At 53.3% G+C, this 20,788-nt stretch overlaps 2 protein-coding genes across 10 annotated transcripts; one reads left to right on the top strand and one right to left on the bottom strand.

Moving 5' to 3' along the window:
- Nucleotides 1–210: 210 nt before the first annotated feature.
- Izumo4 (IZUMO family member 4) lies at nucleotides 211–3,131 on the bottom strand. Of its 7 annotated transcripts, none has more exons than XR_015048439.1 (10): nucleotides 2,595–3,131; nucleotides 2,425–2,505; nucleotides 2,273–2,344; nucleotides 1,811–1,837; nucleotides 1,639–1,703; nucleotides 1,491–1,538; nucleotides 1,383–1,397; nucleotides 1,142–1,287; nucleotides 896–910; nucleotides 211–543 (listed from the first exon to the last, which is right to left on the bottom strand). XR_015048439.1 is itself a non-coding variant. In XM_021174423.3 (10 exons), the coding sequence occupies exons 1-10, from the start codon at nucleotides 2,836–2,838 to the stop codon at nucleotides 456–458; spliced, it is 684 nt and encodes a 227-aa protein (XP_021030082.1). In that variant the 5' UTR covers nucleotides 2,839–3,128; the 3' UTR covers nucleotides 211–455. The 7 variants fall into 7 exon arrangements, 2 of the variants coding, with proteins under 2 accessions (XP_021030082.1, XP_085699145.1); XR_015048437.1 differs by having other exon boundaries at nucleotides 1,639–1,714; nucleotides 2,595–3,127; XM_021174423.3 differs by having other exon boundaries at nucleotides 1,142–1,159; nucleotides 1,639–1,714; nucleotides 2,595–3,128.
- Nucleotides 3,132–3,578: 447 nt separating this feature from the next.
- On the top strand, nucleotides 3,579–20,108 carry Mob3a (MOB kinase activator 3A). 3 transcript variants are annotated; one of them, XM_029482861.2, is made up of 6 exons: nucleotides 3,580–3,783; nucleotides 7,465–7,572; nucleotides 10,263–10,357; nucleotides 13,858–14,356; nucleotides 15,404–15,606; nucleotides 18,247–20,108. In XM_029482861.2, the coding sequence occupies exons 4-6, from the start codon at nucleotides 13,936–13,938 to the stop codon at nucleotides 18,274–18,276; spliced, it is 654 nt and encodes a 217-aa protein (XP_029338721.1). In that variant the 5' UTR covers nucleotides 3,580–3,783; nucleotides 7,465–7,572; nucleotides 10,263–10,357; nucleotides 13,858–13,935; the 3' UTR covers nucleotides 18,277–20,108. The 3 variants fall into 3 exon arrangements, with proteins under 3 accessions (XP_021029718.1, XP_021029719.1, XP_029338721.1); XM_021174059.3 differs by lacking the exon at nucleotides 7,465–7,572 and having other exon boundaries at nucleotides 3,579–3,783; XM_021174060.3 differs by lacking the exon at nucleotides 7,465–7,572 and having other exon boundaries at nucleotides 3,579–3,783; nucleotides 10,260–10,357.
- Nucleotides 20,109–20,788: the final 680 nt, after the last annotated feature.

Genomic DNA, 20,788 nt, shown 5'->3' with positions numbered 1-20,788 from the left:
GAACTGAAGCGTCCCTTCTGCAACCCTACCCATAGTTACCCAGGGTCCTTGGACCCTGAGGGAGATGTTGCAGGTACCAGCCAGGGTTTTTGGTCCCTTCCTCTGTGGATAGGAGCCTAGGACCCCTCCACACCTGTACATCATGTTCAGGTGAAATGCATGCCACCAGCTACATTACCGACCCAGCCAGATCTCCTGGCAGTTAAACAATTGTTCCTCGTGAGAAATGTCAGGGCATTTTAATCAAAATATCTCAGAGGGCCCTGCCCTGGGGGGTTCCCCACTATCTTACACAAGCCCATCTCCCTGCCCTCCCCAGTCCGGGCCCAGCCTGGGTTCCATGGGAGTGGGAGGGGTAACTTGAGGCAGGCAGCAGCTAGCCTCTCCAGAGGAATAGGCTGCCACAGTGCAGTTGAGTCCTGGCCCCTGCCGAGGCTGGGGGCTGGCAGCCACTGTCAGTGCTGGGTCAGACACTCAGAGACATTTTCCAAGGTCAGGTTGAGCAGATGCTGAGGTTCCAGACACTTTATGTTTGGTGACAGGCTTTGGGGGGTGAGGAGGAGGTGCTCTAAGCCCACTGTCTGCACATGCCCTCCCGCCTCCCTTCCTAGGCTGCCTCCCATAGCCCATTAATACAGTCCAAGCTAGCCCCTAAGATTCTCCTGCCTCAGGCTCCTGGAAGGCTGGGATTATAGGAATGCATTGCTACACCTAGTCCCTGCCTGTTCTTAAATCCTAAAGTGTGCCAGTAGAATAGGGACCCTCCCCAGTACCCACAATGACAGGCCTCGATAGGGCATGAGGGGTGTGTGGCAAAGAGGCCACTTGACTTTGGAATTCTATGTTTTCCACAGGTCACCTGCTTCTTTGTAGCCTTATTCCCCAGCTCACTCACAAGGCTGGAGTGGTTCTGCACATCCAAGTTGAGGCCGCAGGGAAGAAACACAGCATGGTTCAGGCAGTGTGTTGACCACATAGGCAGATGTGACTACAGATGGCCAGTGTGCCCTCAGGCACACAGCCCTGCCCAGCATCCCCTCCCACTCTTACCCACACACCTCCTCACTCCATCCCTCTCCCCACTCCCCATACCCCCCTCCTCACCTCACTCCTCCCTCTCCAGTGGAAGGCCTGGTCTTACCTCATCTTTTCATCCTGTCTGAAATAGAATGGGGCTCCAGTTAGACCCTCCAGGTCTGCCACCACACCAATTCAGGGAAGAATAGGTTTCATGAAGACCCTTCAGCCAGGATGGCTTGCCCACTTCCTCCAGCTGAACTTGGAGACCTTTGAAGGGTGTGGGCAAGGTCCTCCTGAGCCTTGGCAAGCTTCAACCCCTCATCATAAGGCACACACAACCTTGGATTTCAGCAGGAACTTACTTGTGCCAGGTGTTTCTACAATGACAGTAGGTTTTGAGTCAGGGGACCAAGTGGCCTCCCTTGGTGTCTCCCTCTCCACGTCCTGGTACCCAATAAGCCCCAGCTCACATGTATTTCAGAAGGCCCTGTACAGCTGACTCCCACTGTGCCGATGACCTGGGGGGACACAAGACTTGGTGGTGGGGTATCCCCAAGACCCTGGTCCCCTTCCTTGCCTAGGACCCCAGGGGCAGTGGGATTGCTACATGAGCCATACTTGCAGTAGTAGCCAAAGCAGATGACGTGGGAGTCTGTGCAGTTGCTGCAGGAGATGGTCTCGTACTGGTAGATGCCTGCAATATATGAGAGGCAGCCCCAGACTCCCCTGGGCCCTCCCCAGCTTGGGCCACTGCCACTGTGGCCCCTAGCCTGGACCATAGTTCACTTACCACAGTGACGCTGACAGTCAATGCGGCCTGGGGAGGGGAGGACATAACAGGATAGTGCCTTCTGACAAGGCCCAGAGCTCAACACCTCAGCCCCACTTGTTTTTGTAGCCCAGGATACCCTAGCACAGAGATGCCTAGGCTGCGTTGTGATTTGTGGCAATCTTCTTGCCTCATTTCTGAGTGCTGGGATTACAGGCTTGTGCTACATGAGTTTCATGGATGTAGGAAGGGGTCAGTTGCAGTGAAAGATGGGGATAACCTAAGGGAAGGATGGTTCCATTGTTCCTAGGTGCCACCAGGAGACTAGATGACAGAAAGAAGGGGGTGATGGGCATGCTAGCAACCATTTATGCAAAAGGGCCTCCTGCAGAGTCACTCCTCCCTGAGCCCTGTTTCCAGTGCCCCTAGCCCTGAAGTGCCAGGGCCATGAGCATCTTCCCCTCTGTGGAGCCCACTGCTCACTCTCTATGATGGCGTTCTGGATGAGGCGCACTTGCTCCCGGAAGATGGCCCGCAGCTCATTGGGGAAATACCCTGATGTGAGAGTCACAGTAGAGCGGTCAAGTTAGGTGCCTAGCAGCTCGCACCGGCCCCACCTCAGTTTCTCTCTTTACCTGGGAAGTACATCTTCCCCTGGTACAGCTGGTCCATCCTCTGGTACACGGCTTTTGCCACTTGATATAGCTTCTTCTGGGCTAAGGGCAGGAGGAAAAAGAAAGCAAATGAGTAGCCCTGCCCCGGTCCCTGCTGCTCTTCTGACCCTGGAATGGGTTCCGCCACTCACTGATCTCGGCAGGAATGGCCAGATGGAGCTCCTTCATCGTGTTCTGGATCCAATCGGAGAGCAGCATCCCCGACACAGGAATGTCACCCACCCACCACGACTTGAGATTCACGTGGTGACGGTAGAAAGAGAACTTCTCCGCGAAATTGGGGTCGCACTGCAGGCAGCCCCGGGCCAGGGCCGCTGTCATGCCCAGAACCAACAGCAGGGCCATGGCCTGGCCCAGCCTACCGTGACCAAACATCGGCGCTGCCAGCGCCGCACCCTCCAGCCGCGCACCAACCAACGGCGCCTCCCGCGCCACGCCTCACCACGCCGCACCAACCAACGGCGCGCGCTGTGGACCCTGGCCGGGCCATCCCCTGCCCGGGCTTGATCACGCTTCCAACTCTGGTCCCTTCCCGCTTAGACATGTCCCGCCCACCGGGTCTGGTGACGCATGCCTTTAATCCCAGCACTTGGGAGGCAGAGGCAGGCGAATTTCTGAGTTCCAGGCCAGCCTGGTCTACAAGGTGAGTTCCAGGACAGTCAGGGGAACACAGAGAAACCCTGTCTCGGAAAAAAAAAAAAAAAAAAAAGACATGTCCCGCCCACAATTCAGCGCCTGCCCACTGATGGCTCCGCCCCTACCTGGCCCGGCCCCGATTAGACTCCTGTTCCCGGCCTGGTTCCGCCTACAGGCCTGGTCCCGCCCCACGAATGGCTCCGCCCCTTTCTAGCCTGTCACCCCACCCACCCCACCGCCATCCGGACTTCTGTCCCAGGGCTGGCTCTACTGGATCTCCCCAGGAGAGTGTAACTGAATCTCTCCAGTTACAATTGGCAACTGGTAATGCCAGTCTGCCCCCAGGCTCCACCCCATCCACAGCGCCTCACGCATGCGCTTTGGGCTGGCGCCAGTTCCGGAGCCAGCGAGGGAGGGCTCGTCCCGCCCCTCATCCGCTCGACTACAGCCAATTAGCAGCGCCCGTCCTGGTCTCCAAGGGCGCGGGGTGTCGTCTGCCTTTCACACCGGGTTCCTCAGAGCTCGGGCGCCACACCTCCATCCGGGCCGCTTCCCTTTAAGGGAAGTAAATCCGGCTGGCGGGCGCGGCCTGGGCGGGGCGTGCGGCGTGTCCCTCCGCGGGCGTGTCCCTCTGCGGGCGCGGCCGGAGACTGGGCGAGGCGAGAGACGGCTCCGGACAGCCAGGTGGGTCCTCCGAGGGCCAAGGCGGGCGGCGGGCGGCGGGCGGCGGGACTTCATCCCTCAGAGTGACAGTGTGCAGTGACCGGCCCAGAGTGGGCGCTGGGGACCTGGATCTGTCAAAAGGAGGGAGAAAGGAAGCGTCATGGATCAAAAGCGTGTTTAATATTTGAGGTCCTAGATAGCACAGGCTAGCCTCCAGCGGCTGGATAGGATCCTCCGCTGACTCATTTGTTTGAAATGATCACGTTTCTGTTAAACTTCATTGAAGGTCTTGGCTCTTGCTCTGGAGTGAAGCATTTGCCTTGTGTGTAGAAAGCCCTGGGTTCTATCCCTACTTCTGCCTCTTCAGCACTCCTCGGCCTCCCCTAATTAAGCCATTGAAAGGCTGGATGGAGAGACTCAAAAACAGATCACAGAAAGTTAACTTTGGCCGCGGTTTCTTTTTCTTTTCTTTTCTTTAATTCTTTCCTTTTATATTTAGCCCAGGCTATCCTGGAACTCAGAGAGATCACCCTGCCTGTGCCTCCTGAACGCTGAGATTAATTAAAGGTCTGCGCCAATACCTTTGCCTTTTTTCTTCCCTCCTGCCTCCACCCCTTCCCTAGGCTCCATAGAATAAAGTGCCTACAGTCAAGTAGAGGTTGGCCTAGTGTTAAGGCAGGGCAATTATTATTCCAGGGCTCCACGTGAATCCTTGTAACTTTGGTTTCTGATTTGCTACCATTATGCAGATTTGGGAGCTGAGGAACTAGGGGTGGGAGTGGCAGGGGACAGTTAGGTAGGACTCTCAGGTCAGCCAGCTCTTCCTTCAGCATGGAGGAAGCGGTTCCTAGCTCTGTAAGTGATGGGGCTTCAGAGAGGTGCTAGCTGGAGGCAGCAGGATGCAAAAGAGACCACAGACTTAACCACTGACAAAGGCAGAAGCAGATAACCTGAGACACAGCTCTGAGAACTTCCGGAAACCAGGTTTTAACCGCCCCTGTCCTGGGCTTGTTTTTAGAACTCAGTGAACAGCAGAGGTGACAAGGCTAGAGAGTTCCACCCCTGGGGCTTCTTGATGTCTGTCATTTCTCCATCTTGATCCATTCCAGTGCCATTTAAGTTCAAGGGCAGCCTGGGACACTTAGTAAAATCTCACCTCAAAAAGAGCAAAAGGGGGCTAGTGCTCTTCCTAAGGTCCTGAATTCAATTCCCAGCAACCACATGGTAGCTCACAACCATCTGCAATGGGGTCCGATGCCCTCTTCTGGTGTGTATAAAGACAGCAACAGTGTACTCACATATATAAAATAAATGAATCTTTTTTTTTTTTTTTTAAAGAGCAACAGGGCTGGGGGTGTAATCAGGGTGGAGCCCCACCTAGAATCCCCCCAGTGAGGGCTCAGGAGCAGAACATTAATTTAGGGTCTGTATGAGCCTGGGTTCCTCCCCAGTATTGGGGGAGGGGGAATGATAAACACTGCCCCAAAGTAGAATTAATTTCAATGTTAGGGTGGAGTGAACGTGGTAGAAACATGTTTGAATTGAATTTTATCTGTCTGGGACCAGAGACGTGGACTGAGCAGAGCCCCCCTACCCCCCGACCTTTGTGTCACCCCGAGACCAGGACGACACTGCAGGGCACTGTGTGGATGGCATGCCTCTTACCTAGGAGAAATGTAGTTTTACTGTGTGTGTATGTGTGCCACTTGCCTACAGGAGCCTCTTCTGAGGGTGTCACGTGCTGTTGTGAGCTGCCATGTGAGTGCAGGGACCTGAACCCCAGACCTCTGCAAGAACAGCCAAGCACTCTTACGGACAGAGCTATGGCTCCAGCGGTGTACACACCCCAGCTGGCTTGTCACTCCCTCCGTAGCCCAGGGCCGTGTCAAGTTCTCCTGATTCAGCCCGCCAAGAACTAGAACTGCAGGAATGGATATATCCAGTTATAATGGCTTTATAATGGGGCAGAAGCACATCATAAATTAGCAAAAATATGAATATTACTGTACATTTCATCTCTCTCTTTTTTCTTTTATGAGGCTACCAGAAAATTTAAAACTATATTTGGTGCTCATAGAGATCTAGAGGCTTCCAAGACATTTATCCCATCACTCAAAGGTGTGGTGACTCCCTGCTTTTAGGGATAGGGGTTGAGATAAGGTCTCTCTATGTGGTTCTATGTAGCCCTGACTGTCCTGGAGCTGGAGCTTGCTGTGTGGATCAGGCTGGCCTCAAGCTCATAGAAATCTGTCTGCCTCCACTTCCCCAGTACTGGAATTAAAAATGTGCACACCACTGCCCAGCTATTGATGTTTTCATTACTATTACCACTACTTTTTTTTAAAAGATTTTTATTTATTTATTACATGTAAGTACACTGTAGCTGTCTTCAGACACTCCAGAAGAGGGCACCAGACCCCATTGCAGATGGTTGTAAGCCACCATGTGGTTGCTGGGTATTGAACTCAGGACCTCTGGCAGAGCAGTCAGTGCTCTTACACCACTGAGCCATCTCTTTAGCCCCACTACCACTTACTACTACTATATATATATATATATTTGTTTAGCGTGCATGTGCAAGCTATGGCAACCTTACGGAGGTTGGAGGACTCCTTGAGAGGAGCCAGCTCTTCCTTCCATGCTGTGGTCCCTTGGGGTCCCCTGACGTTCGTTGTGTTTTAATTCTTCCTATGTGCCTGTGGGGTGAGTGCTGAGACCGTGTCATGATGTATTTGTTTTTATTTTATGGGTTGCCTGCATGTATGTGTATGGCTGGTGCAGCGGCCACCAGATCCCCAGGGGACTGCAGTTCTGGAGGCTTGTGACCCCAAGCCCCAGGCCTTGCAGGAGCGCCCTGTGCTCATGCGCTGCTCTCGCCACCCCCCAGCACTAGTTTTTTCTTAAGTGTGATGCAAGAGATTTAACATTTTGGTTAGTGGTATTTGTCCTTTTGAGGGAGGGACCAAAGGGCCACCAAGGAAGCAGTCCCCAACTAGGCTGCTTCCGCTTCACTGTGCAGGCAAGGTGCAGGGCCCACTCTCCCACGTGCATGCTGCAGCCAGTGCTCATGCAGGGCTAGTTAGTGACCCTGCTCTCCCCCACCCACTGCTTCCCTCCCCACTTCAGGTGGCAAGGGGAGGCATCACCCACAGCCGCACCAGCTCATGGCAGTGGGGGCAGGGCCAGCTCTCCAGAGCTAATGACCCTCTGGGTCGCTTTCTCGACTGCCACCAGTGGTGAGGGGAGAGGTGGGGTATCACCTCTGCACCTGGGGCACCTCCCAGCAGATGGGTGGCAGGGTTGGCTCCCCTATACTCACGCCCTTGGAGCTGGCTCACCCACACCCCTACCACCAGGGCCAGCTCCACTGGGCTAAGCTCAAGACCCACTGTACCAGAGCTCTACCGAACACTGTCTCCGATGAGAGATGGGGCCAGGTATGGATGGCCCCTGGACATCCACACAGTCCCCAGCAGCTCATCCCCATGGTCTCTAGAGGGAATATGAGCCGTGGACATTGACACTGACCCCTGCCACTGTATGGCCACAGACTCAGATGTGGCCCTTGGGCTAGGACCTCACTCTGGCCCCAGGTGGCAGGGCTGGCCCCTCACAGTAACTCTTAACAGCTCTCCACCTCCATCTCTAGGTTAATCTCCACAGTGCTTACACTGCTCCGCTTCTGTCTCCCCATCTCCACAGACTGGCGCATTGTGGTGGTTCCCCTGACGGCGGGCCCCTGGGTGACATCCTTCATCTGTGCTGGAACAGACGGGGGCCTGTGGCTCTAGTGCCATCACAGGAGGGCAGGTCTGTCTGTCTTCCTCCTATCTGCACTGTGCAGACTGGATTTGATTTGGTTCGGTTTTCATGAGTCCTAGGCATAAAACGGCTTTGGCCACCAAGCCAGGCATCAAGCCAGGATGCACAAAGGACTGCCCTGGCAGATGTAACACCACCAACAGCAAGGGGTCTCACTGCCCACTGTCAGGGGGCTTAGTTTTTAATTTAAAGTTTGTATTTTATGTCCCAGCACAGTAGCGTATGCCTTTAATCCCAGCACCCCAGAGGCAGAGGCAGGTGGATCTCTGTGAGCTCCAGGCCAGCCTGGTCTACAGAGTGAGTTCTATGACAGCCAGGGCTACACAGAGACCCTGTCTCAAAACGAAAGAAAGAGACGTAAAGTAAAGTTACTTACGGCTGAGTACACGTCTGAGTGATGCATGTGCCGCACTTGCTCAGGTGTAGATGGCACGGGATGGCTGGGAGCTGGCTCTCTGTCTGTCGCACCGAGAGTTCGTACACACTGGAGTCAGGTCTGTAGTCTGTTGCCTCAGCAGTGCGAGCCTGGGACTCTAGTGGGGTTAGTTTCTGAGACACAGCCTCTCTGTGCAGTCTTGCACGGAGTTGTTATTTTTAAAGAGGCAGTGTTGTCTTGTCGGGGTCTAGCGTGGCTCAGAGCTCTCAGCTCTCAGCTCTCAGCCCTCAGCACATGCACACACACACACACACACTGCACACACTATACCCAGGCATGATAAGGTTCACTGTAATTGAACCTCTTGCTAAATTATTGTAACTGCCATGGACTCATTCTGTGACCCAGGCTTACCTTAAACTCCTTAAATCCTCCTGCCTCAGCTTCCTGAGCGCCGCCATGGAGGGACAGTTTTCAGTCTGCAGCAAGGCTGAGTGAGTGTGAGGTGAGCTGGCGCTCAGTCACAGAGCAACCCCTCCCTCCATGACCGAGTCTGGAGTCTGCAGCTGGTTTTAGGGCTCACTCTGGGGTCAGACACTGCCTGTCTTGTGGGCTCACTGGGGGAAGGGCCTGGTGTCTGCAGTCCTACCCCAGGCCTCCCAGCAGAGGGGCTTCTGAGGGGCACAGAGTGTGACCACGCCTCTCTCCTTCCAGGATGCAGTGCTGAGGGGCTTATTTTAACCTCAAAGAAGTTTGCATTTATCTATTTGTTCGTTTATTTTGTGCTGGAGGAAGTTGAAGGAGGGAAGAGTTTAGTTTCTTGCCCCGTGTGGATTCCTTCCTGTGGTACTGTTTCTCAGGCAGTGACAGTGCCTTCACCCTTGGAGCTGACTCACTGGCCCCTCCCTCCATGTTGAAAGCCGTAAGACCCTGTTATTCATTTCTCAGAAAGCTTGCAAACTCTCACTTCAAAAGCCAGGCGTGGTGGGGCAAGTCTGTCAGCCTAGCACTTAAGGAAGGGGCAGGAAGACTGTGAGGCTCCTTCTGAAAGCTAAAGCAAACTGAGTGCCAGTTCAGGTCCTCCGCATGTGACCTCGTGCTTTCCAGCAGGTGGGATGGCCCTGCTCACCTTGAACTCCCTGCAGGACCCCCATACTCTGAAAAGTCCCAATGGGTCGTCTCTGCAGCCTGTGCCCCATGGAAACACCTGGGCCGGGCCGGGCTGTGGAAATCCCCTCCACTCTGAAAGTGTGGTTTCACCGAGGGAAGTTCCCAGCAATCCCCAGCAGTCGGGAATGGACCTGGCTTTCTCAGAATGCCCTGCTTCAGATGTCTTAACCAGAAAAGGCAAAACCGGTTAGAGCAGGAGGACTCTGCAGTTGAGTCCCACGGAAGACACGGTTCCCTTTTCTGAGGACCGCACTACGGTCCTTCTTTTCCTTTCCCAAATGGGTCTGGCGAACCGAACACTTGAATACCTGCCAGTCAAGCACCACCCTGACCACGCCCCAGCCCCTCACTGGGGGATTCTAGGCGGGGCTCCACCCATTTCCTTTGGTTATCTGATGATAGTTTTTTCCTTCTTTCTGTATTTAGATCAGAAAGCTAGAATGTACAGCTTTGTAAACAATTCCAAATAAACACTAGGGAGGCAAGTAAGTCCTGTTCTAGCCTGGGCTACACTTTGAGACTTCTGTCTCCAAAACAAAAAAATTGACCATAGTTTCTTCATCTGCCAAATAGATCTGTGCCTACTGCCCTGTAGAAAATGGTCATTGTCAGAGAGGAGCCCCTCGAGGGACCCAGGATGCAGTCCCACCCCAATAAGGGTTCAGAAACAGTGCCAGCATCGACCAGAAGGACAACAGAGGAAGTGTGCAGAGACCTCACTTCAACTTTGTTTTGTCTTTGTTGAGGTGCAGGGTGTGAGATTCAGGCACTGACCCCAAGCCACTCCCAATGACCTTTCCATGTGGGGGTGGCCTTGAGGCTGAGCTATGTTCAGGTTTGGGGCTGCCCTGCCACAGAGTGAGCACATGGAACCAGCTCAGGCCTTGTCCCCAAGGCAACAGTCAGATGTGGAAACCTCCGGAAGGAAGTGGGTGACCCTGGGCTCCTGAGCCCTGCACCCTAGCCTGGGAGGGGTCAGAGCCTTATTACTTAGAGCTCTGTTTTCTTGGTTTGTTTTCAGGAGGGGAAGAAGAGGAACCTATGGGTGCCGGGGTAGGAGAGCAGTCTTAGCTTACCTCATGGTGTCCTTCTAGAAGGTTCTAAGTGTCTGTCATGTCTTATCTGTCAGTAGGACAGCCCAGAGAAGAGGACCGTGCAGTGCTGGCATCCAGTTCTAAGCAGTTGTTGGAAGTCAACTAAGAGGACCTGAGAGGAGGCGCCCAGACGGTGACCAGGGGTTTTGAGGGGAGGAGGGTTACAAGCTGCGGCCAGCCTAGGTGTCTGTGCTGGAGAACGTTTGTTTCTGACAAAGGACAGTTGATTTTAACAGGGATTCTACCCATCCCCATAGTTTGTAGAAAATATTTGCACCAGCAGAAGTGGCCATGCCTTTAATCCTGGCACTCAAGAGGCCATCAAGGCCAGCCTGGGCTACAGAGGTAATTCCAGGACAGAGAAACACTGTCTCAAGAAAGAGAAGAAAATACTTGCTTCTCCAAAAACCCTCTCACTTCCTAAGAGGACACAGGGCTGTGAGGAGGGCCACAGAACGCCTCTGCCACTTCCGTGTCTACAGGTCTTGTAGGGAATACAGGGAAAATGGAGGAAAAGGCCCATAGCAGCCTGGCATGGGGGTGTCCACTCAGCCAGTAGGAGGCTGAGGCAGGAGGACGGAGGCTCAGGGCCAAATCTGAGGCAGTGTCTCAAATAAAACCTAAGAACCAGATAAGTGAAAGAAACTTCCAGAACCTTGTTGGTCTAGGTCCCTGGAGGCATCACCCAGCTGAGAGGGCTGTTCCTTCCTATAGTCCCTTGAGGCCAGCCCCAGGCCTGCGATGTTCCAGAGGAGTCCTCACACCTGCTCATGGTGGCCCCAGCTCCTGCTTGACACAGCTTGGTGACAGCATTGGAGGGACTCCCCAAAGTTTTCCCCAGGAAAGCCCTGTGGCAGATGGATAGCCCGCGGTAGGAGAAAGCCTGCCACAGCAGCCACTGCTCCCGTCAACTGAGACTTGTTCAGAGATGGTGGAGTGTATACACAGTGCCTGCAGGACGACTTGCAAATGCAGAACAGTCACAGTGAAGGTCTGTGGGCCTGACTGCTATGCTGCCTAGCCCTGGACGACCAGGGAGGCAAGATGACAAGATGACCAGGGGTAAAGGCCAACCTGGGCTATTCGAGGCTGTGTCTCAGAAAGACAGGAAAGGAAAAACTGGCTTGCCTTAAGTAATTGCCTCTCAGGGAGGCCCCAGGCTGGTCTGCCTGTCTAAGGGGTCAGAGGCATGGGGTTGAAGCAGGAAGTCACAGAAGCCAGGCGAGCCCAGGGGGTATGTGTCAGTAGGCTCCGTGAGGCGTCTGCCACCTCAGCCTGTACAGTGTGTGTTACAGTCCAGCCTCAGTGCCTCCCACAGGCTGTATGTGTGCCAAACAAGCCAACCATCAGTCTCAGTCTCACACCCGGAGGGCGCTTAGGGCAGGGGATTGCTGCCATACCACCTCTCCAGGGGACCCAAGGTCATTGTGGGGGGGTGGATGGTAATACCCAATGTGCACTGGGTGGGAGGCCAAGGACACTTCCTGCATACCCTGCATGAAGCATATGGCCCAGTGGCCACTGTGGCCGGAGAGTAGTCTGGGGTCAGGAGAACTGTCTGGAAGGCTGTGAAGTACTGGTCAGGTGTGTGATGGCGGTGGGGTGCAGTGGACATGCTATGAGGAAGTTGGGCCGTCTGGTATCCACAGACTCTTTGCCTGTAGGTTCCTGCCTCTGGGTACCCTACCTTGACTGGTGTCCACAGTGACCCCCATGGGGGCTCACTGTCAGATAGTTGTCAACCTCTGTTTGATTTTGACATGGTCTCACTCTGTAGACCAGGCTGGCTTTGAATTCACAGAAATCTACCTGCTTCTGCCCCAGGGTGCTGTGATCACAGGCTTTGCCACATGGGAAGCTCTTGTTTTGTTTTTGTGACAGGGTCTCATGTTTGCCAGGGCTGGTCTGGAAATAGGTATGTAGCATTCAATGGCCTCGAATCCCAGCTCTCCCTGCACCTGGACCTGAACCACACTTGCTTTGTAGGAACAGGCTTATTTCCTAGATACCTTTCCATAGTGGTGTTGCCTCTAAAGTCAGACTTGGGATGTTGAAGCTGACCCAGCATCAGGCCCAGGGAAGCAACCTCTGCTTCTTGTCCCTGTCTCCAGCGTGCGAGAGAGGGGGCAGACCGAGCATTCTCTTGCAGTTCTCGTGACTTCCTGATCTGTGTGCCCTGTGGCTCACTCGCAGGTCTAAGGCACATAGCACAGTGTGTTAAGTTCCGGCTAAGTTGTGCAGTCACCACCTCTAATTCTAGAACATTCCATCACCCTATGAACTACGATGTCCTTCCCCAGCCCTCACATCTCGGCATTTCCCATCATGAAGTTCCATAGTGTGTCGCTTTTTGTCTGGTCACCACACTTCGCTGTCTCTCAGTCTCTTCTTCCTCGTGCGCAAGTCTCAGTCGTAGCCAGCATGCAGGTACCCAGGCTGCGTCTCTCTCCTGTCCATCTGAGGACCCCGGGCTAAAGCTGGGCTCTGTAGTCAGGGTCGTCATAGCTCTGAGTGAAGGTGTGACTTCAGTTCTGTCCACTCTCCTTGAGGGGCCCAGCAGGCACAACACGGCGGCCACAACTATATAAGAAAAAAAGCGGAAGTGCCGAGGACTGATGGGAGAGTTATGAGGGTTAAAAGGGTTAACTATGCGGTGGCCGTGCTTGGTGTCTCATCTCACAATGTGGAGACAAGAGGGTGGGGGACTCAAGGTCATCCCTGCTGCATAGTGACTTGGAGACCAGCCTGGGTCACATGAGACCCTGTCTGTAAAAAAGACACACAAGTTGTTATTGTGAGTGAGGTGAGGCTGCCTCTGGTGGGAGGGGCTAGCCCACACCACATGCCACTCCCCATCCCAGCTTCCCCTTCTGTCTGTGCTGTCTCTCCAGTTTCCTTAGCAACTTGTTTCATCTCACGGGCTACACCCCAAGGTCCAACTCCAGTTGCCTTTCCCTGATGGCCTAGCCCATCTCAGGGAGCACGGTGCAGTGGATCCTCCCTGGCACACTGACCTGCTGAAGTCTAGGTTCTGTCCCCAGCTCTTGAAAGAAAAGACTTGATCATTGAATGGAATGGGGGGCTGCCCGGCTAATCCGGGTGACCTCGTGTCAGGCTCTTCCTCCAGTCTGTACCGAACCTTTGCTCACACAGGTCACACCCGAGGTGCTAGGGACCTGAGCAGTGCTTGCTGCAGGCAGCACCACATGGTTTTGTCACCTCCATGTGCTCCCTCATGTTTCCTGAAGCAGCAGTCACAGCAGTCCCTGGCCTGTGTCAGGACTCGGGAGAACATAGGCCCATCTGAGACCATCATTTTGTGTGATGTTGGTGAAACTGGTTCCTGCCAGAAGTCTGCCTGCGTGATGTTTGTTTCTAGAACAGCTCAGAAAAGTCCCTACGCTTACACAGGTCCTACATCCTTACCTTGCAGCCCAGGCTCATCTACAACTTGGGGCAATCCTCCTGCCTCAGCTTCCTGGGTTTATAAGTGTGTGTTATGAGTAGCCTCCCAGTTGTTCCTGTGTGGCCCAGACTGGTTTAAGTTTGTGATCCTCCTGCCTGAGCATACTGATTGCTGAGATGATAGTCTGTGCACAAGCCCAGCACTAATGCTGTCCTTTCCGGTTTCAGGCCTCTGGGGACCTGCAGCACAGGCCACCATCTTGCCACACTCTCTGCTTCCTGTTCTGAGAATCAGGTGCCACTAAGATGTCAAACCCATTCCTTAAACAAGTGTTCAACAAGGACAAGACATTCAGGCCCAAACGCAAGTTCGAGCCTGGCACGCAGCGCTTCGAACTACACAAGCGTGCACAGGCATCTCTTAACGCGGGCCTGGACCTGCGGCTGGCTGTGCAGCTGCCGCCGGGCGAGGATCTCAACGACTGGGTGGCTGTGCATGTGGTGGACTTCTTCAATCGCGTCAACCTCATCTATGGTACCATCAGTGATGGCTGCACCGAGCAGTCATGCCCGGTCATGTCCGGGGGCCCCAAGTACGAGTACCGCTGGCAGGATGAGCAACGCTTCCGGAAGCCCACGGCGCTGTCCGCACCCCGCTACATGGACCTGCTTATGGACTGGATCGAGGTGCAGATCAACAACGAGGACATCTTCCCCACTAATGTTGGTGAGTCAGGCCCGTACCCTCATCTACCACACCAGGACCACGTCTGCTGAGTACACACTGAGCAGAAAGGGCCAAATGGGCTCTGCCTGGCTTCTTGGTGTGTGTGTGTGTGTGTGTGTGTGTGTGTGTGTATACCTGTTATTTTATGTGTATGTGTAGCACACAACATGCTAGGCTCTGTCCTCAGAAGTAGCAGCACAGCATCCCCAGTCTCCTGCCTGACACCCTTCTATCTCCCTCCCCGCACCCGATGGTGACATTGACCCCTAGATGATCACAGATGACCCCAGCTGAAGGTCTTACCTTGAGCCCACCTATAACTCCCCTCTCCACTGGAGAAGACATGCTTGGACTCTGGGGCCCAGGGTATAGCGATCTTCCTAGTTCAGTGGTTCTCAGCCTTCCTAAGGCAGTAAGTACTAACTAATACAGGTAGTTCCTCACGCTGTGCTGGCCTCAACCATAGAGTTCTCTGTGGCTACTTCATAACTTATTTTCTGCTGCTATGAATCATAATATATGTGTGATATCTGATATGTGGCCTCCAAAGGGTCGAGAGCCACAGGTTAAGAGCCACTGTCCTAGCCTCTTAGCCTGCTCACCTCTTTCTCTAGCTCTGGCCCTGGGGACATCCAGTGACGCTGGCTGCCTTGGCTGTGGAACACACATAAAGTCATACATTTGCTTGCTGTGTGGTTGGTGACTATATAGAAGAACCCCAGGAGTGGGCAGTAACAGGGTGGCATCTGCCAGGCCTGGGAGACTTCCCTGGGGCTTTGGAAAGGGCAGAGCAAGGTGCTCAGAATGGGCTGGGGCCTCCTCACAGACAGGAAGGCTCCGCAGACAAACACCAGCCACGCTTCATGGAAACCAATCTTTGGATTGGCAGGAAACTGGTTCCTAGACACAGGCCATGTGACCTCGAGCCTGGGCCTTGAGCTCTCTGAGTCTCATCTGTTCTCACCTCTGTGGCTCAGGTGGAGCACATCTCAGGCCAGGCTGCCGGGCCCTGACAGGTCTCCTTTCGGTCCCTCTGCCCATCCCCAGGCACACCATTCCCCAAGACCTTCCTGCAGGCAGTGCGCAAGATCCTGTCAAGGCTGTTCCGCGTGTTCGTGCATGTGTACATCCACCATTTCGACCGCATCGCCCAGATGGGCTCTGAGGCGCACGTCAACACCTGCTACAAGCACTTCTACTACTTTGTCACCGAGTTCAACCTCATTGACCCCAAAGAGCTGGAGCCCCTGGTGAGTGGGGATGGGTACCATGACTCCTGCTGGGTGGGGTCCGGGCCACCATTACTCTGCTGCACTGTGTTCTGGGCCAGCAGCCAGAGGGTGTCCTTAGCACTGGGTCACCCAGGTGAGGAGACAGAGTATGATGGCATAGTTGAGAAGGTGCAGGGCCTGGTTACCCCAAGGATCTCTGCTCCCCATGTTAGTAAGGCTCATATACTAATGGTGGGCATAGCCTGCCCCGTGTGCCTGCCCTCCAGAACACAGAAGTCCTAGATGCTCTGGTTCACCACAGCAGAGAGGGTGCCATGGTAGCCATCCCATCCCATGGGCTCACAGTGGGTAGAGCACTGGCCAGAGCAGCGCCCGGGACAGGCAGCCTGTGCTCCACCTCCTGGAGAACAAGGGGTGGATTATTGATTGATTTTCATTTTCTGATCCTTTTCCATTCTATAACCTAGACTGACCTATGATTCACCACATAGTCCACACTAGCCGGGAACCTGAGGTGATCCTCCTGCCTCAGCCTCACAAGCGCTTGGATCATAGGTCTGTGCCATCATGCCTGGTCACAATCAGCTTTAAAATGTTTTGTCTTTCTTTTTTTTTTTTTTCTTTTCTTCCTTTTTTTCTCTCTTTTTTTTTTAAGATTTATTTATTATTATAAGTAAGTACACTGTAGCTGTCAGATGCACCACCAGAAGAGGGTGGTTGTGAGCCACCATGTGGTGGCTGGGATTTGAACTCGACCTTTGGAAGAGCAGTCAGTACTCTTACCTGCTGAGCCATCTCGCCAGCCCTCTTCCTTTTTTTTTTTTTAAAGACTTATTTGTAGCGTGTAATTATTAAAAAAACAATCCACCCTTGAGCCACTCTGACATTCCCGCTCATCCATCCCCTGTGGCTTGTCTGCTTCTAACTTGCTCTAAACCCTGACCCCTATCTAAATTATCAGTCAGATTTATAGCAGTAAATTCTTAATCCCCAAAATGCCCACACAAAGAACTCAAAACTCAGTTGATATTGGCGCAAGCTGCCCACCTCGATTGGACAAATTGCCCTACATTACCTGTCGCTCTTCTTTGGTATCCATAGCTACCTGTGGCTATTTCAAGCCACATGGATCCAGTTCGTCTTCCTCTCCTATAGGTTCCATCTTGTCACCTCATCTCCTTCTCCCTTTGTCTTGTCTGTCTCTCTATACTCGTCTCTAAAACTCTCAGCCCACTTTCTTTTTCCACTGCCCAATCACAGGCTCTAGCCTTATCTTTCACCTGCCCTCACCTGCTTACAGACAGCAATCTACACTTATTTGTCTGTTTGTTTATTTGTCTTGTTAGGCCAGTAGCCCTGGCTGTCCTGGAACCTGGAACTCAGAGATCTGCCTGCCTCTGCCTTCCCAGTGCTGGGATTATAGACCTGGCTTGGTTTCTTTACCTTTTTTTTTTTTTTTTTTTTCTCAAGACAGGGTTTCTCTGTATAGCCCTGCTATACCTGGCTGTAATGAAGATTCTAAGAAGTATACTTTGCTAAGCTTGCCCTGAGATTTCTAACTCTTATCCAGTAAAATACTGTAAGAAAGCATGCAAGACCCTCCACGATATTGCAGGGTCAAATCTGGGGCATTCTAGCTATGAGAATGCCAAGGTTCCAGGAGGCTGAGTTTCCTTGAAACTCTTTGCCTCAGGACTGCTTCCAGGTTTCCAAACCTGTAATGCAAGTCACTACTGGAGTGGATGTAGCAGTGTACAGTGCCACTGTGGCCAGAAGGGGGTGTGAGATCTCCAGAAACTGGAGCTTCAGACACTTGGACTCTGGCCTGTTTCAGAACAGCCATGCACAGAGACTGAGCTGTCTCTCCAGCCTCGTGCTTTTTCTTTTTCTTTCTTTCTTTCTTTCTTTTTTCTTTTTTTTTTTTAGATTCATTTATTATTATATCTAAGTACACTGTAGCTGCCTTCAGATGCATCAGAAAAGGGAGTCAGATCTCACCATGTGGTTGCTGGGATTTGAACTTGGGACCTTCGGAAGAGAAGTCGGTGCTCTTAACCACTGAGCCATCTCTCCAGCCCCGTGCTTTTTCTTTTTAACTTTTAATTGTATTATATTTTTGTTTTTCTGTGTTGTGTATTTCTGCGTGTGAACATGGCTGACATGGCATGCACCTGAAGGTCACAGGACAACTTGCAAGAGTCAGTTCTCTTTTTCCATTCTATGGAACCAGGGACTCAAACCCAAGTAGTCAGGTTTGGCTGTAAGCATCTTTATTTCCTGAGCTAACTCATTGGCCCCACAGCCTGCTTTTGTAGTTGTTTTAAGACAGAATCTCATAAAGCCTAGGCTGGCCTTGAACTCGAGATCCCTCCTGCCCCTACGTCCCGAGCAATAACATGATAGATGTGACCTCGGCTCCTGGCTTGCCCACTTCCCACTTCTGACCTTTCTATCAAGCAGTGCTGGTCCATAGCTCAGGACCAGACCTCAGGTGGACTTAATCACAGCACATCACCCCAGATCAGTGGCACAGGCTCTGACAGTCACAGGGAGCCGCCCCACCCACCATGCCCACTGTTCAGCGTCTGACATGTCTTGGGTTGTATGAGGTCTTTGCTACCTGCTTCTTGTTTTCTGATACCTGCCTGATCTCTACAGAAAGAGATGACATCACGGATGTGTCACTGAGAGCCCCTCCCGTCCGCTGAGACTTGGGGAGACAGCTGTGTGCAGCCCGTGTCTCAGAAGCATGGCACGCACACTCACGCCACTGTCTGAGGAGCAGCAAGACCACAGCTTCCGCCCCTTCTCATGGTGACTGGGGGCCCTGACTCTAACCCGTCCCCTTGCCGGAATCCAGGGGCTGAACTTGAACCTGGACACTGTGCTTTCAGCCACTGGGTTTACACTGTATGTGCCATGGCCTCCGACAGGAGGCAGGATCTGGAACCACTGCTAACCACCACTTGTCCCTTCTCCATGGCTCTCTGCCCAGACAGCTTTGTCCCTCACTTGCCAACCTGGAAGGGGAGGGGCCACCAGATGTCTTCTGTTTACAGCCACATTGTGTGTGGGTGACCACATAGGCAGCCAGCATACCTCCAAAGATGTACTAATGTGCCATGCCACCCCCCCAGCATCCCCAGGGCAGGACTCCCAGTATTGGGTGTTCTGGGGGTCTTTGTAGGTCAGGAAAGGTGCACACACTTCATGCCTGTGATCCCAAGACTCTGCAGGCAGCTGCAAGGGGATTGCTATAAACTTGAGGCCACTCTGACCTCCACAGTAATGATCAGGCCAGCCAGGGTCTCATAACAAGATGGTCTTAAAAAAAAATGTAAAGGAGCCAGGCGGGGTGGCACAGGCCTTTGATCCTAGTCAGGAGACAGAAACAGGCAGATCTGTCAGTTTGAGGCCAGCCTGGTCTATACAGAGAGACCTTGTCTTAAAGAAACAAAACAAAACCAATAAGGGTCTGCACAGTGGGGAGGTGTTTGCTGCATAAGCCTCAGTGCACATGTGTGACCCCCACACCCATGGAGGAGCCTGGGAGAGCCAGACATAGGGTGCCCAGGGGACAGGGAGAATTAGACAGCCATGGGCTACCCCAGTGCGCAGCCACACAAACGCACACACAGACTGGCTCTGTTGTGAACACGGCTGGCTTCATCTCCTTTCGTTTTTTACATTGTTGGTTTGGTTTTGAAACTGGCCTGGAACTCACAGAGATCCTCCTGCCTCTGCATCCCAAGTGCTTTGTTAAAGATGTAAGGTGCCAAACCCAGTATTCAGAAATATTTTTGGTTTTGTTTTGAGACAGACTCTTACTATGTAGGCTGTCCTGGAACTTATTCTGTAGGCCAGGCTGGGCTCGAACTCACAGATCCACTTGCCTCTGCCTCCCAAGTGTCAGCCAGCACATCTGGAGATTTTTGGGATTACTGTTAACCGGTTTCTAGTGGCCACCCTCCTGGGAACAGTGTCCGGTCTAACCTGGGATCCAGTAATGAATTCACTTATGACTACCACCCTGAGATTTGCAGTTCCTGGAAGGTGGTGACAGGAACCTCTCTTTCTTCAGTGGCAGCCTCTTGTGTAGCAAAACTTTGTGTGTTGTGTGGCCCCTGTGGGCCACAGGACCAAACTCCAGCAGGTCCCTCTCTGTCATGCCATGGAGGGTGTAGCAGAATATGACTGTCCCCAGCTCCAACTTTTGAGCCTCATGGCCATTCCCTGAGACCCCTGCACTCTAAAGACCCTGAGGAATTCTGGTTACTTTTCCAGAGGTTGCCACTAAACTAAATGTGTACAGTTTAAGCATGGATGCCTGAGCCCAGGGCTGAGAGACACCCCTGGGTACTTCCTGAAGTCACTGCGCCCAATACCCAGCCCTCAAGGCGTGACTGAATGTATTCCTCACCTGTAAGACTTGGCCACCGTGCCAAATCCCAGCAGCCCAGGGAGGGGTCCACCTGCCTCACTCACTCCCACCTCTGTGCCAGCCTAAGAATAAAGTGGTCCTCTCCATACTGCGGGCTGCTCCTTGTTGTTTCTGCCCAGCTCCCTCCCTGAACTATGGCCTGGTGACAAGCTTTGATAACAGCCTGTTCGACCTCGAAGGGCCCAGGTACTACAAGATAACATGAAAGGACATAGAAAGCAGACTCAGTATAGCTGACAACTCTCTTTCCTTTTGAGATGGGGTTTTCCTTTTGTTGCATGAATGTGTATTTTGTGTGTTGTGTAGCCACTGTGAGTGTGAAGGTCAGAGGACAACTCTCTGCCTTTTACCCCTAACCATGCTCCCAGGCCCCTCACTGGGGGATTCTAGGTGGGGCTCCATCCTGACTGTCCACGCTCCCTGCCCCTCACTGGGGGAAACTAGGGGGGCTCCATCCTGACTGTCCACGCTCCCTGCCCCTCACAGGGGGATTCTAGGGGGGCTCCATCCTGACTGTCCACGCTCCCTGCCCCTCACAGGGGGATTCTAGGGGGGCTCCATCCTGACTGTCCACGCTCCCTGCCCCTCACTGGGGGATTCTAGGGGGGCTCCATCCTGACTGTCCACGCTCCCAGGCCCCTCACTGGGGGATTCTAGGGGGGCTCCATCCTGACTGTCCACGCTCCCTGCCCCTCACTGGGGGATTCTAGGTGGGGCTCCATCCTGACTGTCCACGCTCCCAGGCCCCTCACTGGGGGA

This window comes from Mus caroli, unplaced genomic scaffold (assembly GCF_978045245.1).
Source record: "Mus caroli unplaced genomic scaffold, Mus_caroli_1 scaffold_9, whole genome shotgun sequence".
NCBI lineage: Eukaryota > Metazoa > Chordata > Mammalia > Rodentia > Muridae > Mus > Mus caroli.
This window is presented reverse-complemented; position numbering and strand designations above follow the sequence as displayed.